Raw genomic sequence first — 18,517 nt, 5'->3', positions numbered from 1 at the left:
AAAATTTATTTTCTACATCCCACTGCTGGATTAAACACTAATACATATCTGGATGGTTTACTTGCTTGCAAGTATTATCTTTTCCCCATTGAATTTATGTATTAATGGAAGGGAATGATTTTTAATTTAAATGTGTCTTGCTTTGCATACCACATGTGTTTCTGAAAGTGCCACACATTAAATTGGATAAATTACTTTTTCCATTGAATTTACAGATTAATAACCAGATTCTTTATTTTATCTTCTGATTGACTTTCAATTGCTCTTCTGATAAAACATGGGTCATTAACACATGATGGGGACCTTCTGTGAGCAGGATGCTACCTTTGAAGGTAATTTTTCACACTCTTCTCTTTTATCTCCAAACCCCAGTTATACTGACCTTCCTTCAAACACTAATACTACAGATTTGAGATATTTGTACATACTATTTATACTTTTAATTCTCTAACAGTCCCCATTTCCCCCCAAGTAGCACATAGAGTACATTACTTTCTTAATTAATTAATTGTCTCTCTTCCCTTCACAAGAACACAGGCTACAAAAATCCACGAATTTTTTTCTTTCTGTTTGCTACTGAACCTCCACATGTAGAACTGTGTTGGCTACACAGAATGCACGAAGGGAAAAGTGATGAACAAATGAAGGAAGGAAGAAGGAAAAAAAGGACTGAGTGATTTCTTAGACTCAAACACTAATGTCCCATCTGAAAACTCAGGGAACTTCCATTTATCATTCAAATTCCAGCTTAAGTGTCACTTTTTCAGACCCCTCTTCTCTGATCCCAGGAGAAGATCAGTTTCCTCTATTATTTACTCTCATAGTTGCTGTCCTCCACAGAACTTGTTATAACATTAACTTACAAAGCTCATTATTTCTGAGATAATTTGCTCAATTTCTGACTTCTCCCCTAAGGTATAAACTTTGTTGGAACAAAGAATGGTTCTATCTTGTCTTAATCATGTCCCCCAATACTACTAGCACAATTCCTTGGACATAGAGATGCTCAATAAATATCTGAAGAATGAGAGCAGGTGGGTGGATGGTTATGCTACCCCCCCCTTATAACTTTCAGTCCCTCTGTTCCATTTGTTCAGTGTTCTTCTAACAAAAAAATATAATGGTGAACTACAAAAAATGTTTTGGTATACTGGCCAGTTCCTATGTAAATGCATCTTCCGTGAATTCATTAATGCTTATAGGATCCTTTAAGTTGGATGCCTTGTCATAACCTCTTCACATCATATTATTTATAATGTGAACTACTTCATGAATTACTCTTCTGGACCAACTCAGGCAGAGAAGGCCATAGAAATAGTGACAAGATCATAGGTTTGAAAATAAAGCTCTCTTCCACTCTTACTGTGTGACCAGTTGAGCCTTAGGTACTTCCTTTATCAAACAGAAAAAGGAATATTTGTCTTTCAGGGTTATGTAGGGTTTATTGATAATGCATGTAGCACTCTTGCCACATAGTGGCAGTCAAAAGTTGGCAGCTACCACTACAATACCTGGACAATAAGCTCCCAGAGGGTGGACTATACTTGCATTCTCAGTCTCTAATATGTAGAATATACTCAAGTGTCTCAGGAGGCTAAGGCAAGAGGACAGCATGCTCAAGGCCAGCCTCATTAGCTTAAAAGTTCCCTGAATTAAAATTAAAAACTAAAATAAAAAAATAAGCTGGGAATGAAGCTCAGTGATACAGTGCCCCTAGGCTCAGTCCTCAGTACAAAAAAAAAAAAAAGAAGGAGGAGAGGAGGAAGAGGAGGAGGGAGAAAGGACGGAAGGAAAGAAAGAAGAAGAAAAACATGGTTAAAAAATAATATACTGGTAAAATTTGGGCCAACTGGTCAGTGGTGGGAAGCATAACAGGACATGTATACTATTCAATTTTTAAGGGGATTAAAATCTAATCAAGAAAGCAAATTTAAAACATGTTTATGAACTTTTCGTAGCTTGCTGCAGTTATTGGGAAATGGTAAGCTTATGTGTGTGTGTGTGATATATACTGGTAAGTTTACTATGAAAATGTTCAATTTTTTTCTTGCAAAATTTGATGCTTGCTATACCAATGTTGGATAAAATGGAATAACTTGCTGCTTCTGTGTTAATATGATGGTAGACAAAATTAGGTCCTTGATCTTGGGTATCAAGGTGAATTTGTTAGAATAATGGATGCTGTTTTCCCCATTACAGTGGTTTCCTAATAGTTACAAATAGGTTCTGATGATGTTGGATAATGTTGCTCAAAAGGGCTGCATTCTGCAGTGAACCTTGCTAATATTTGAAAACTTGAACACAGACTGAATTTCACACGCCACTTCTTTGTAGCATATTCAACACAGGTTTTTGGTGGCATTGCATAATCATTACATAGATCCTTTCATTTTACCAAAGTCTTTGCTTGCAGCTCTAACAGATGTGACAAAGATAATGAGCATGACCTAAATAATGTATCTTTTCCCTAGGATGTTCTCTACTTTTTGTTTCTTAGGTGACTATATAAAGGCATCTGATAAAATTCAAACACAAGAGTAGCTCCATTTAAGGTTTTTAAAATACCCCCAGTCACACAGAAAGCTTCAGATTTTTCATTATATAAGTCAATACAACCACCAAACACACTTCCAAGTCCTGACTTTAGGGAAAAAAAAAAAATCTTTCTCTCACTAGAAGCTATGTAAAGATAATGTAGATATATTTATGCCAGCGGCTGCCAAGCACACACCAACCTGCCGGGACCTCCTAACTTGCTCACAAACCTTTATCATAATGTCCTGAAAGCCACACACCCCTACCTACAGGACACACACTTGGAGGAAAATATTTTGAGTATTCTTATACACAAGAACCAAGACCTGAGCGCCCCCCGGCCCGCGCACACACACACACACACACACACACGCGCGCGCGCGCGCGCAAAACACACGCATGGATGAAGCATTTTACATCTCCAGGTGAGCAAAACGCACTTGTTTTACACGTGTTCAGGTCCCGCACAAGACCCCTGGAGCCATTCACAAACCAGTTCTTCATCCCTGCGTGCGTCCCCTGCGTGGATCAAGCAGCAACTTTGGCGCAGTCTTTCTGCCCTTTTCAACTTTTCTTTGCTCTCCCACAACTCCCAGAGGGCGGGTGGCGCCGGCTGGCCGACTGGAAATGGGGTGCCCTCCCCGCCCGGTAGCGCCGAGGGGCGGGGCCGAGCAGGCAGCCAGGAAATGCCCAGGAGTGTGTGTCACCTGCCCCGACAACTTGTTGATTCCCGGGAGCGTCGCCTGTTGGGTCTGGACTCTCTGGCCCCCCTGTCCCCTGGGCGCATCCTTGGGGAGTTCCGGAGACGCCCCGGGACAGCACGACCCCCAACTCCACACCATGAGCAAGTTGGGCAAGTTCTTTAAAGGGGGAGGCTCCTCTAAGAGCCGGGCTGCTGCCAGCCCCCAGGAAGCCCTGGCCCGACTTCGGGAGACTGAGGAGATGCTGGGCAAGAAACAAGAGTACCTGGAGAATCGAATCCAGAGAGAACTCGCCCTGGCCAAGAAGCACGGCACGCAGAATAAGCGAGGTAGGCTGGGGGCGCGCCCCCAGGCCGCAGCCCTCCCACCTACCTCTGGCCCTTCCCTTGGGAACAGCCGGGCGCACAGCATCCTGGTCCCTCAGGCGTCCGGATTTGCTTCAGAGCCTTTCTAGGAACTGATGCTAGCCCCCAGGGCCAGGTGATTAGGGCAATCTAAGCAAGGTACTTTTACCTGGATGGCAAAATGTAAGGAAGCTCCCAAAATCTCGAGATGAGCAATGTTTTTACGCCATATTTAAAAGACTTGAAATTAATACAAAAATCCATGATGTCTCCAAAATCAAATGTTCAAATAAAGACATGATAGGTATTACTAATACTTTTTTTCTGGTATCTGACTAGTATATTGTTCTGTATGGCACTTTTTAATTTAAAAAATTTTTAATGGGCGATTTTGTTTATGAATGTTTGTATTAATTTTGAGTTTTAGTAAATATTGCAGTAAATGTTATTGATTTTGAACACTGAGTTTTCTGGTGCTCCCTTAAATTTTGCTTCTGGTTCCCTCTCTCTAATCCTGCCCTCCCACTCCAGTACGGCACATGCAAGTTTTCTGTGTTTGTTTACCAAATCACAAATCACACACTTGAACTCTCATGTAAATCTCCATTGAAGCATATTCTAGTATGTTCTGGCTTACCTTGCTCCTCAAAACTTTGGTTGGATGTTATGTAGTTGAGATATTAAAAAAAAAAAAGGTTGAGGAATTAAATATTAAATTTCTTATCTGGTTTTTACCACACACAAGGGACTTTGAGTCAGTAATAATTCTTGGTTCTCCTGTCACACTTTGAACCCTTTGTTCTTTGCCAGAGTTAATTGGTTTCTTCAGTATATTGCTTTCTCTATAGGACTAGATCCAAATGATACCCATGGCACATATAAAAACCCAGTGAGAAGATGAAGTGATTTGTTCTTATAATACCAGGCAGATCTAGAAATAGAAGTGGTAGAACAGGGCTCTGCTTACCTCCAAACCCTAAACATTTATGTCCTCAAGTTGGGCTTCTTTAGTCATAAGGAATCCCTGGGAAGATTGAGTTCACCCTACTGGTGCTACCATTGTTTAATGCAGGAAAGGAATGGTGTTTCATGGAGTTGACCTTGACAGCCTGCCTCTTTTTGTTAATGTGTGCATGATACTTTTATGGCCACTTATTACTGACAATGAAAAGGTCAAATTTCATTTTTCTCTTCTATTGCATATAACTTTTGGTCATATTATAGCCTGTTTTAGAGCTAAGTAGTGGTTTCTATTTTTACTTTATGTCAGAAAATGCTTTAGGAAGTTATTAAATGGCAGTTTCTAAATTGAGACCATGCCATTATGGCTTACTTAAATGTTGCCGGTCAATTTGTTACTCCACCCTTCCTCCTCAGTTTGATATGTACTCTGACATTTGCTTAGTGTCTGTCAAGGCATCTTTTTTGCCTTTGTCATCTATTTGGATCTGTATGTAACTTTGTCTACTGTGGTTGCTTAGTAAATATTGGTTTAAAATGATCAGAAAAACTGAATATCTTCTTCAAGGAACCAGTAAATATGTATATTTTTTTCAGAGAATCAGATGTAAAATAATATGGGTTTTATTAATTTTTCAGAAATGGTCTCTAATTGGCGATTCACCAACGTGTGTCAAAAGCTGACTTTGTAAAGACAAAGAAAATTAAAGGCAATGCTAAGAGCACCTACCTAACTTCCTTGAATCAGGGAAATTACAGATGCAAGTGTGAAGAACAAATCACTAACTGGTGTTAGAAAATCCATTCATTCTTCGTCATTTATTCTCGGGAACTTCACAGGTGTTAGCCCAGGCCTGGTTCTACAGTAACCCTTGCAAGTAATCATCAGAGGTTGATTAGAATCAGGCCATCTATAATATAAACTATGGAAAGAATTCAATCACAGCCCTGTGCATTAGAAACACTGTTAATATCGGTATCTCCCAAACATATAAGATAACTTCATACACACCTAATTACTTCTCTTAGCCACTGAGAATATTTTCACACTCATAATAACTTAAAGCCCTGTATATTTAGTACTAAATGGTTCCCATGGTCCTTTATGCCATTGCTAGAATGGTTGTAGTTTACATTATAACCAGAGTTACATAGAATACGTGCAGTTAAAGCTTTGCTTCTGGAGATGGTTGGTCAGCTAACACATTGTCAAGTTTACTAGCTGATTGACCAGCTAGCATTACATTGAAGATAGTTCTTGAATGAACTGTTTCTGTACAACAGAATCCTTGACAGCATTCTGAAAGTCCATGAGGAGTTTCACTGGAAAAACAAGTAACCTCTAAATTAGTACGATAAGTGTTAAAAGTGGGATCTTATTGGTGTTATTGTAAGCATTCTCAATTTGTAGATTGGCTAAGGTAGTTTAGAGACACTTCCTTGTCTTCCATGTATGAATTGGTGAGAAGAATCTACTAGATGTGTAACAACTTAACACCAGGTGGTACCTGAGGTTTGATCTCAAATCATTGGTTCTGGTGGATTTCTGATTTGAGTGCACCTCCTGTAGGGCATAGCGCCTTCTAGGAAATGTCACTGTCTGCCTCAGTGAGCCTTTCAAATAATGTGTTTTGGAGCATCTGAAGGACTAGAGTTGGGAATTTATTGAGCTTGTGAAACAGATTGACAACCTGTTTTTGCTTGCTTACCAGTGCATGCTTGTTTAATAATGCACATGCAGAATTAAGTCAGAAACTTGGTTGCATTATAACTTGTAGCAAGGCAGTGCAGGAATAGCTAATTTTCCTCACCTTAATCTTCTTTAAGGGTTACCTTAAATATCTACCAAAAAGAATCTAAGTGTATATAACCAAATTGATTTTGTGACAACCATAATACCATGATATTCAAGATTTTATTGGTCCAAAGGAGTAATGCTTAGAACTGGGTACAGTGGCACATGTCTATAATCCAGCAACTTGGAAACCGAGGCAAGAGGACTGTAAGTTCAAGGTCAGCCTCAGTCACTTAGTAAGACCCTATCTCATACATTGCTGGTGGGACTGCAAATTGGCACAACCACTCTGGAAAGCAGTATGGAGTTTGCTTAGAAAACTTGGAATGGAACCACCATTTGACCCAGCCATCCCACTCCTTGGGTTATACCCAACGGACTTAAAATCAGCATACTACAGTAACACAGCCACATAAATGTTTATAGCAGCTCAGTTCACAATAGCTAAACTACGGAACCAACCTAGATGCCCTTCAACAGATAAATGGATAAAGGAAATGTGGTATATATACACAATGGAATATAACTCAGCCTTAGAGAAGAATGAAATTATGGCATTTGCAGGTAAATGGATGGAGTTGGAGAATATCATGCTAAGTGAAATAAGCCAATCCCCCAAAACAAAGGCCAAATGTTTTCTCTGATATGTTGATATTGATCCATCATGAAAGCAGGGGATAGGGAAGAATGGAGGAATTTGGACTGGGCAGAGGGGAGTAAGGCGAGGGGAAGAGGCGTTGGGGTGGGAAGGATGGTGGAATGATATGGACATTATTACCCTATGTACATGCATGATTGCATGAACAGTGTGACTCTGCCTCGTGTACAGTCAGAGAAATAAGAAGTTGTGCTCCATTTGTGTACAATGAGTTGAAATGCATTTTGCTGTCATGTATAACTAATGAGAACGAATTTTAAAAAAAGGGCTGAGAATATAGCAAAGTAGTAAAGTGTCCTTGGGTTCAATTCTTAGGACCAAAACAAACAGAATAACAGTTGGAGCAAGATTCAGAATTTAATTTTTTAGTTCTTCAGATCACTATCACATAACATGTGCTTTACAGCTAGTGGTCTTCTTTGTACAAATGCAACATTATATATTGCTTAATTTTTTTTTCCCTTTCTGAACGCTTGTCACCTACAGAAGTTTTTAGTTCTGGCTATATTGTAAAGTGACCTGGATGCCTGGGGTCCACTCCTGTAGATTCTGAAACAACTCCCTGGAATGGGGTTTAGACATCAGATTTTATAAAAGTGCTTCCAGCTGATTCTGCCTATTGCCAGGTTTCAGGATCAGAACTCCAAATCCATTGTCATGTTAATGACATAGGAAAAAACAGGTCTCTTACTCTTCCAATGCTTCCTGACCCTTTTCACACCATGTACCCGTGTACAATGATTATTTATATGCTTCACTGGAATAAGACAAGCAGGCCTGGAGTCTTCATGCCCCAGGCTGGTGGCCTCCAGAGCTGAAGATGTCATTTATCTTAGCACACTGCAAACCTCTGCTGCCACATTGGTTTGGCAATATACCTTAGAAGTTAATTTTCTAATTCCTTTTTGAGGTCTTTTTTTTATAGCATCCCTGACAGATGGCCATAGGGATTTTGCTCAAGTACAATTTCATGGTATAGCTTTTATAATTTGATATAAAATAACTTGGTGTTGTAGTTAATAACCTGGGTTTCAGAGTAACCAGGACTGGACTTGATTCTAGCCCTGACTGTCACATAGCACCTCTGTAACCCTAAATCCGACACTTGGTATCTCTCATTTTCCATTTCCTCATCTGCATAATGCAGTGATAACAGATCCTTAGAGTGGTGAGGATGAATGACATTTCTGTATAAAGCACTTAGTATACTGCTCTATTAATATCAGTATATAATAGTTGCATTTTTTTTAAAGCTGAAATCAGTCCACTTATTGGCCCAAATTTTGTCTCTTGGCATAATGTTTAATAAATCTACTGCATCTCTTTTGTGGGACAGCCGTCTTTTCTCTGAGAGTCCCTTTCCTTGATCTCCCAATTTTTATTCCCTTAGCAAACCTCCTTACTGTGCTGAGATTTGCTCCCCAGGGCCCACTTTAGAGTGCAGCAGGTGAGATGTCCAGGGCACACCCTGTGTGACCTGAGTGAGTGCTGCCTGCGTTTTGTGCCCTACCTGCCTCTTTCTCCCCTTAACCTAGTCGTGGCCCTGCTGCTTGTCTTGTCCAGCGTTGAGCAGGAACCCCAGATATGTAATTAGGTGAAAAGGAATGGATCCAATTTGTGGCTCTCTGTGGGCCTCAGCCTGCTGAGCTCATAGATTGATAGAAAAGGCTGAGACAGACAGGAGGTAAATTTGGCCCAGAGCTCTCCTTGGTAACATTACATATGATTCAAGTGAAAATCTGGTGCTGAGGCCACCCTCCCCACCCCAGTTCATCAGGTGTCTGGTGAAGTGAGTTGCCCAGGCAGGACATCCTCTACTTGAATAAGCTGTCCCGCTTTGGAGTTTGGGCTGTGTGGACTGACAGGGAAGGATTTGCTTTCAGAGTCATGCTGCGGACACGGTCTTCAGCGGAGAAGGGATGTGTGTACAATCCCACTCTTATGTCAGCAAGAAGAACCTCCTTGGTCTCTTGATTTTGCTTTTTACTATACTTATCATAAGGCTGAATGCTTCCACCCTCACTCACCAGGGACCAGAAGGACTACAGTGTGAAGAGAATCACAACAGAGCCAGCTAACCCTGAGGGCAAAAGCGTGGCTCAGGTAACAGCAGGACCCTGGCAGAAGTCCTCTGGGGGAGATAGCTTACCTGGTGACCTCCTTTCTGAAGAGTTTCTCAGAATGTGGCTCTCCGATTACCTGCATTAGCATTCCTTCTAGATGCTTATTAAAATGTTTGCTCACCAGTATCTGCTAGATTTAGTAGGATGGGTGTGGGGTCCAGAAATCTGAATTTTGAAGAGCTACCTCAATGATGCTGATCCCCACCACACTTGAGGGCCTGTGAACTATTTTTCAATGCTCTATTCTCCTGCAAGCAACTGATCTCTACTCAGTTTTCTTCCCTTACCCCATTCCTTCTCCACCTCTCTGTTGTCATTCAGACACCTGAAGCAATAGTTAAGGAGCTTCTGACAGGTCCTCATATTCACCTGACTCAGTTTTTTTTTTTTTTTTTTATCTGACTCAGTTTCTTTAGGGACATTCACACGTCTATAGGTAGTACAACTCAAACAGTTACAGAGGGTCTCAGACTTATCTAATATTCAAATTACAACTGGGCATCCTCATATATGTTTGCCTTTGTTTATCTGATTATCTTGTACTATACTCAGTATTCTAGTACCTGGAGGGAAAAAAAGAAAATAAGTTTTTTTTTTTTTAACCGGATCATTAATGAATATTAGGCCAGGTCCTCTTCCCCAATCAACTGACCCTTTTCTCTTCCAGAAAAGCAGGTTTACAGCAATGTGAAGAAATGTGTTCCTTCTTGCAGCCTCTATTCCAAGATTCCATCCCCCACAACAGAGGCTCCACGTAGACAGCCCATAGTGGGAGAACCTAAAACACTTGCCTTAGCCCTGAAAATACCATTTGCTTAAACTGGGATTTTAAAACTTACCCTCCACTGCTTCTGATCCCTGGCAAGTATTCCATAATGACTTACGCTCTCCCTCTGATCCCTGGCAAGGATCCTATATTGACTTACGCTCTCACTCACACACCTAGGTACTGACCAGCACAGAGTGCCCTGGGCTTGTTATCTCCTTTTCTCTGTCAATACGTCCTCGGTTTGTATGGACTTTTCATGTGGCTTACTTTTTCCTTACTAGATTTGGAAAGAGTTAAAACTTCTAGTCAGGGTAATACCCTCTCATCTCAATCAATATGTCAAGTTCAAATTTAGTATTTTACATGTATTTCTATTAAGCCTTCTTTTTGTGTTAAAAATTTTAATCAAAATTAAATTCTCAATTTAAAATTAAGAATTTTTAATTCCAATTTTATTGTCTTTTATATGATCTGTTTCTTTTAGGTGAATCAGCCACAATCAATCTTTTTTGTTGCTACAGAGATTTTTGTTAAAATATCAAATAAGACAGAGCAAAGGACAGAACCTTATGGCTTCCCCACTGGAGACTTCATTCCAAGATAACTTCTGCATGATAGTGACAATGTTTCATCTAAGATTCAGCTATGGCATGTTAGATCAGCACTCAATGAGTTCAGTTATTCATCTAGCTATGAATACACCTGACCTACATTTCAACCTGTTATCATCTTGTTTCTCCAACTTTTCCCCTTTTGACACAAATGCCCTATGTGCCTTGTGAATCTCACACATGGAACTGATAGTGTGTTAGCTTCATCACATTCAATAGAGAGCTCTTCAGAATGCCTCAGTCGGAGATTCTATTTCAAGAGATGAGGGTAAGTTTCAATACTGTGGTCCTCAAAACTTTCTGTATGACTTTTCTGCCCTAGATTAGGAAACCAGCAAGTGGTCCATGGAGTTTCCTTGAATAAGCGTCTAAAGAAAAGATGCCCGTGAGGTTAAACAGTTTGGCATTTTTCATCTTTGGGAATTCATATGAACTTCTAGTTATCATTGTCTTATTTTCTAACTTCTCAGAATTAGAGTGTAGAATATTGCAGCTTTAGAATCATTCTGTCAAGTATTTGTGACACAGGTTTTGACAATTTACTGATGCGTTCTGGTCACTTCTAGAAGAGCAATTGGGACTCTTATGTTTCATAACAGTACATTTACTTTTTAAAAACTTTAATGAATTTGGAACAGTATTATGAATATTGAAACATTCATTATTCTTCTTCATTTAAATTCCACCAGACTGGAAGACACTACATTTGGGAAATATTAATGTTAAGAAAAGAATATAATTTTCCCTGATTTTGACTTTTTTTCAGTTTATTGAATCAGACAAAATAAGATAGAATAAAGCAGAAAATTCACTACTAACCTATGACTATCCTAGTGTTAGAGGACTTGATATGATTTTGAGAATCTGTAGCAGAAGAGTACAGTGAGCTCATCCACAGGTGTTCTTAGTGGTGCTGGCTTGTTTCTCAGTATTTAGAACTACATTTCAGATAATTTTCAAGATAACAGGAGGGAAAAATGTGTGGTATTCCAGCCAAGTTAGAAGATCATGTATCTAATACTCAGTTTTTTAAACTTAGAATTCTTTGCTTTGGAGGTCAGGTTTGAAATAGGCATGAGTGAACTATGTTGGTATTGTTTTTGTAAAAAGCTTAATTGCATGTGACTGTACTTGCCCTTTTTAATTATCACAATACTTAATTTAATATTGAGGATTTATTATTTTTTAAATCACATTCTCAATCATCCTCCTTAGTAAATGCAATCAGTTTAGTGCTTTCAGTACACAATACCGGTGATTTTAGTCTCCCCTGCTTCTTCTGATTATCCTTTGGTAGAAGTTCTAACAAACACCCTAGGTAAGCCCCTCAGGTTGGGACAGGCCCCACTTCCATCCCTCTGTGCAACCTCCATCATATCCTTAAAATACCAACCCCGTAATCACTACCCACAGAAGAAAACACACTCAAAAAAGCAAGTAAGCAAGAATGGTGATTCCAAAATTACAGGCAAAGAAAAGGAGCTCATTCTCTATGAAAAGTTGGGAACCCTGCATTCCAAGTTAAATCCTCAATTTAAAAATTACAATTTAATGTCAAGCATCTAGCTTAAAGGAAATAAAGTCTTCAATAGAAATTTAGAGAAAACAACTATGCAACCCAATGTTTGACAAGCATTTTTGGATTTTTGTTCTTTCTTTAAGTAATTCCTAGTGAATCTTTTTGATCCTTTCACAGTGTTACAGGCTACATAGTCATAATGGGTGTGTTGTATTTTCTGTGGCTGTGATATTGTTCTATGAGCCTTGCTCAGTAAGCATGCTATTTACATTACCACTTATTTTAAATTTTTATTTGTTTTTTTGAAATGGAGTCTTGATATATTACCTGGGCTGGTCTGGAACTTCTGGTCTTAAGACATCCTCCACCTCAGCCTACTGAGTAGGTATGGGACTACACGCACATACCACCACACCCAACTATATCATTTCTTTCCACATATGTAACACATACAGAGTGAAAGTAAATATAACCTTGGAATTTGAACAGAAATATTACCATAATTCAAAAGTTCCAGTCTGTTAACTGCAGAAAGAGAAAGTGGGGGTGGAGGGGACAAGAAAATCATGATTATGTTACACTCATTTGTATATGTTTCGAAGATTGTATATATAGCTGGCAAAGTGGCCCCTGCCTGTAATCCCAGCAGTTTGGGAGGCTGAGGCAGGAGAATCACAAGTTCCAAGCCAGCCTCAGCCATTTAGTAATGCCTGAAGCAGCTTAGCAAGATCCTGTCTCAAAGTAAAAATTAAAAGGTCTGGGGATGTAACTCAGGGGTAAAGTACCCCTGGGTTCAAGCCCCAGAACCCCACCCCTCCCACAGATTCACATATAGAAGAGTATATGTTATATCATTTTGTGAGCTTTAAATATTTAATATTTTTATTCATGACAACTATCTTGATTTGTTGGGTGTCACTTGTCTTTGAAGAATTGAAGTATAGCATAGTGTGTCACTAATTTCAGGATAAGTGTATTTCTAAAGAGTTTAAAATACTAATAGTCATCTTGAGTCATTCCAAGATTTGTTGACCATAAGTTCTCAAAGGAGTGGCCATAGAGTCATAGACAGTGAGACCTGAAAGGGATACGGTTTGTTGGTCCCTGAACTTCAGGTGATGGAGCACTGTGTGGTACATGCTGCAAACTATTGCTGCATCACATGAACAAGGAACTTGTTCAACAACTAGAAAATAGAACCATGTTAAATATGTACATGTAAATAACATTACATATGTAGAATAAATTCCATCATAAGTACACATCTAGCCTGTATACGCATAAGTAGCTATTTCTGATTTTTCTCTTAACATTTGCTGATTTCATATTCATACTGTTTTTCTTATATTCTAGGTGACAGCAGGTCTGCAAAGGGTACCAATTTGTGAGGTTATGAATAATACTAGTAGCAAGTTAAAAAAATTCAATCAGTTATGTATTCTGCCTGGTGTCAAATAATTAATTAGGTTTTCACAAAGAATATCAAGTAGATTTTAATTAATGTATTGGTATGTTGTTCCAATAACAGATCACTTCCACTTGCCTGGCAATTGACCTCTGCAGCAATTAATTATAAGGGATGAGAATTTCACTGGGTATTTAAAATAAGTCTTTTATGCTACATTTCTTCCATTTTTGCAATTCAGGGTTGATAGCATTTTTGGATCATGAGCTTCCCCTTGGGGTTTACCTACTCTAATATTCTCCTGTATGATATCCTGACAGCAAGAATGGCCTCTTCCTCAAAAGCAACTGTGAACTATTTAGAATGAAGAGATGAGCATCTTTAATGTTGGAAATAACTTTAATTTCCTTTGTTCATTTGTTCTCTACATCTGTAGAAGGAGGAGGGCACTGATCAGCTTGTCTTTTGTGCTTCGTAATATTAATCAAACATCATGGTTTAAAATACACAATGAGGTTCAAAGTTGTGGGATTACTGCAATATTCCACTTCCAAATGCTCTTTCCTCAGAAAACCTTTGATTTAGCTTCTCCAATCTCATTCCCTTTTACTGTTTTCTCAGGCATCTGTCTTGCCATTGTATAATCCCATATATCATTGTTGTGTTCCAGTCTTTTTTTTTAGCTTACTATTTACCCTTCCATGACATTTAATATTGGTGAGACCTCTGAAAATATGGAGGTTATATATAAGATTCAGCTGGTGTGGCAAGCTGGTGCGATTTGCTCTATTTGTGAGGTTTATAGTTCCTGGTGTCCAATATATCTCAGCCACAAACTTCATATTGGTATGAGATTTGCAGTAGGAAATGTAAGCCCAAGGCGGGCTTGGCAGGCTTGGCGGGCAGGACCAAATGTAAACTCGGCGGGCTTGGCAGGCTCAGTTAGGAGACAAATAAAATGGGACAGAAAGTGGTCGAAGCAAGCTTTATTGGAATTTGGCTCTCAGGCGAAATTCCCAGACCCCTGTGGTATAGGGACCCAGAGAAAATCGCACGTGGCCCTGGCTGCCCAGGGTTTTTATAGACTAGAATGGGAGGGGGTCCTGTTGAGTGACAGGTGGGTGTGAAGGGTCAGTGGAACTTTCCATCCACCTTGCTGCGAACTTTCTGGTCACCTTTGGCGGGCTGGTCTTTGTTCCAGCCGCTCAGCTTTGCTCCCTATAGTCGCCTAATTTCCGACCTCACAGGAAAGAGATCATGATTTTTATGTATCAATGTATTGAGTATATGCGTAGACAGTCACCAGGCTTTATCTACATTGTCTCCTCTGGGAAGCCTTCCCTTACTCCCGAGAGAGAGAGAGAGAGAGAGAGAGAGAGAAAGAGAGAAAGAGAGAGGTTGATTTCAAATCTCTCTATGTATCAACTGTACTGTGTATATTCTCATTATTCTCACTATAACTTGAGATGAAGAATGTTACTTATGCATGTTAGTGTCCTTGGGTGCAGTGCCTATTATATAGTAGGTGCTTAATAAATGCTTCTTTTTTTTAATGTGGTATAGGAATCCATCCCAGGGCCTTGAATGGTTAAGCAAGTGCTCCACCACTGAGCTATACCCACAACCCTAATAAAAGCTTATAGCATAGTGAATAAGCAATTGAATGCCTGTTTTGTATTTTGCCTTTCTGAGTTTGTCATCTTATTTCTTTGTTCCTCCAGTTCCTAAAAGTGCCAGGCATGTGGTAGATCCTCAGTAGGTATGTGTTAAAGTGACTGAAATGAATGAATAAAGAACATTCTTTGTGCACAAATAAGGGAAATTCATAATGGGTTGTCCCTGGCTAAATGACTGTTAAAATTTTCTAGTATTTCCTCAGCTGTTTACAATCTAACCTGTGACTTTGAACAGAAAGATTTTATTTTTATCCCACTTGTGAAATGTTTGTGACACTTATTCAGATTGTGCTTTTTGAAAACTAAAATCATGTACCATAAATGGGAGGTACTACTTAATTTATGAAGCGATTTGTATATGAATAAGAACAGGGCTTACAGTAAACTTCCTCAAATAAAACCTGATCATGAGATTCCCCAATTAAAAACAAAAGATGACATAACCAATTATCTGTGACATAGCTGTCTTAGGAACTCTCATAACTGGGCTTAATCTTCAGACCCTCATTTATTAGTCCTTCCGTAGGGCTCATCCTCCCATAGAGAAGAGCTGTCACCATGCAGTTTCATATTTCATGACCAGGTTTGTCTATAATCACTGGATATAATGGCTCCTGAAAGGTTCTTCCTATTTGCCAGGATTAGCAATGCACACATTTATACATCCTAGATGATAGAAGAACAGACTGACCTTTAAAACCAACATTTCCTACCCATTATACAAGCAATGAAACTACAGCCCTTTTCTGCTATTTTAAGTTATTTGGCCCAGATGACTGAAAGTCTTCCTCCTTTGGCAGTAAAGTTGCATAGGATTGGTTTTATTTTGGTTGAAGTGGATAGTTCTTGCATTTCATTCTCAATCCCCAGTGGACAGCAGTAAAGACTCTCATGTATCACCTTAGCAGGAGAACATACAGCACATTGTTCTGCAGCTCTCTTGCTGGAGGGATGTCACTATTATGTGAGAAGACAAAACCCTTGGGTGTTTCTCCACTACAGAGGGATACAATAGATTCTTTTGTTTTAGAAAGAAAGTTGCCTACGTCTCACCAGCTGCTTAAAAGCATGTGCTGGGAGTTTGGAAGATTTAATTATACCTTCCAAACAGGTTAAACCACATGGTTCTAAAAGTGTCCTTTGCCATATCAGGAGCCATGCTTGATTTGCAGCATTTGTTGCATGCCTTTGAAAAAAGTCACAGTAAATGTGAGATCCAGTCATACAGGAGTCATTGGTTTTACCTACACAGGACTTAAAGAAAACATTTAAATGAGCGCTTAAAAATTGGGGGACTTTGCTTGTAAATCCAGATTTCTTGTTTCTTTTGAACATGTGGGTGGCTGGGCCAGCAGGTCTGCAGGGCAGCCACAGACGGAAGCCTAGTGGTGCTGCTTCCATTAGATCATTCTTATGCTCCCTGGACTCTGGGTCCCCACTCCTTCTCTTAAGGTCCTGAGTCTGAGGCCAGTGTTCAATGCCCTGACACTAGTTTTGTTTTTTTGTTTTTTTTTTTTGTACTAGAGATTGAATCCAGAGGCACTTTACCACTCAGCCACAACCCCAGCCTTTTAAATTTTTAAAAATTTTGAAAACGGTCTTGCTGAGTTGCTGAGGCTGGCTGTGAACTTGTAATCCTCCTGCTTCCGTCGCTGTGATTACAGGTGTGTGTGACTGTGCCTGGCCTGGCACTGTTTTTTAATGTCACAGTAGAGAAACATTTCTCTCTCTCACAAGAGAGAAAAGAAAGAAGGTCCTTTTCCTGACCCTCTCCCTGCTTCACTTACTTTCATCACCTTCCTGGCTCTGTGTGAGGTGGGACTCTGGGGCGGGCCAATCTGTAATTTGCAATATGGGAATTAAAGTGTAAGTTGAGATCCCAACCCAGGGGGAATTTTCATATTTCTCCCAAATAATTTTGAGAGGCAGAAACCATATGTTAACATAGGCATTTAAAATTTGTGCCTGTCATTTGCAGGCAAATGGATGAAATTGGAGAATATCATGCTAAGTGAGATAAGCCAATCTCAAAAAACCAAAGGACGAATGATCTCGCTGATAAGCGGATGATGACATATATTGGGGGGTGGGAGGGGTTAGCGTTAGGGTTAGGGTTAGGTTTAGGATTAGGGTTAGTGAGGGGGGCAAGAATGGAGGAAGGAAGGACTGTATAGAGGGAAAAGAGGGGTGGGTGGGTTGGGGGGGAGGGGGAAAAAATGGCAGAATGAATCAAACAACATTGCCCTGTGTAAATTTATGATTACACGAATGGTATGCCTTTACTCCGTGTACGGAGAATCAAAATGTATCCCATTTGTTTACAATAAAAAAATAAATAAATAAAATAAAATAAAGTTGTGCCTGAACCAGAATTTATTAATAATTACCATTTGCAAGGGTGAGTTCATATCGTGTAGCTTCCTCTTTGGGGTTCTGACAGTCTGTGAAGGAAATGGCAATGATGGTGAAGATCCCTAATATTTAGTAATTACTGGTGTGTGCCAGGCACTGAGCATTTTACTTGTGTTGTTTCTTTAATCCTTCACAACTGAGTGAGTTATATTCCCATTAACCAGAAGGCTAAGCAAGTCAATTAAAGCCATATAGCTGTAGATAGAAGGATCCGAGATTTGGAAGCAGGCGGTTTCACAGTACAATGTTCTACTGTTATCTTCCAGGTGTGGTTATTATTCCAGTGAAGGAGCATCAGTAAGGAGAGTTAAGGGTACACATTAAGATTATTATGCACAGTTATTAAGTGGTAAAGGTAAGATTAAAATCTAGGTCTGGAGGCGCCAAGACTTCTTTATACCAAATTTTATTTCTTAATTTAAAAAAATCTACAATTTTTTTCTAGCAAATATGGTATATTTTTTAATGGAGAACTTTAAAAATTTCTAGAAAGAAATGTTCTTGGGTCAGTGGGCACCACTGCACTGAACAGCCTGGCAAGAGGGGGAGAAGACCTGCTCTAAACATTCCAGTTCCGCCATGTCGGGTGGAGATGTGTATCTGCAGGTCAGCTTTTTAGGAGACTGCTGGAAACCATAGTTTGCTGTACCTATTGAAATGTACAGCTTTTTTGTAATATTGTGTGCCCGTTATGGTGAGTTTTACTGAAAAAATAAATTTGTTTTCAAGGGTTATCAGAAATAGGATATACAATCTTAGTAAGAATGTTATATAAATCACTGTCATTGATAGTAATATTTAGTTGCCATGTCCCCGTCGTTCACAGGAGCTATATAAATGATCCCAGTTCTTACAATTCCCTGACCTGATTTAATCCCCATTGCCAGAGCAACAAACTGAAGCTCAAAACAGCTAAGTGACACATCTGTTAAATTTGGGAAGTGGGGTCCACACTCTGGTCCTGAAGTCCATACTCTTTTCAATGTACCATGTTGTTATTGTATGGTGG

The 18,517-nt window shown here is 39.5% G+C and overlaps 1 protein-coding gene across 1 annotated transcript in view; it reads left to right on the top strand.

Annotated features, from left to right (window-relative positions):
• The first annotated feature begins 3,226 nt into the window (after positions 1 to 3,226).
• Positions 3,227 to 18,517, top strand: part of Chmp4c (charged multivesicular body protein 4C) — a 29,004-nt gene continuing 13,713 nt past the window's right edge. The window contains exon 1 of the mRNA XM_047558891.1: positions 3,227 to 3,565. Coding sequence (XP_047414847.1) covers positions 3,376 to 3,565 — 190 coding nt within the window. The 5' untranslated portion in view covers positions 3,227 to 3,375. The remainder of the gene's footprint in view (positions 3,566 to 18,517) is intronic.

Source organism: Sciurus carolinensis, chromosome 1 (genome assembly GCF_902686445.1).
Source record: "Sciurus carolinensis chromosome 1, mSciCar1.2, whole genome shotgun sequence".
Taxonomy (NCBI): Eukaryota; Metazoa; Chordata; class Mammalia; order Rodentia; family Sciuridae; genus Sciurus; species Sciurus carolinensis.
The sequence above is the reverse complement of the archived record's forward strand: the minus strand, read 5'-3'. Positions and strand labels throughout refer to the sequence as shown.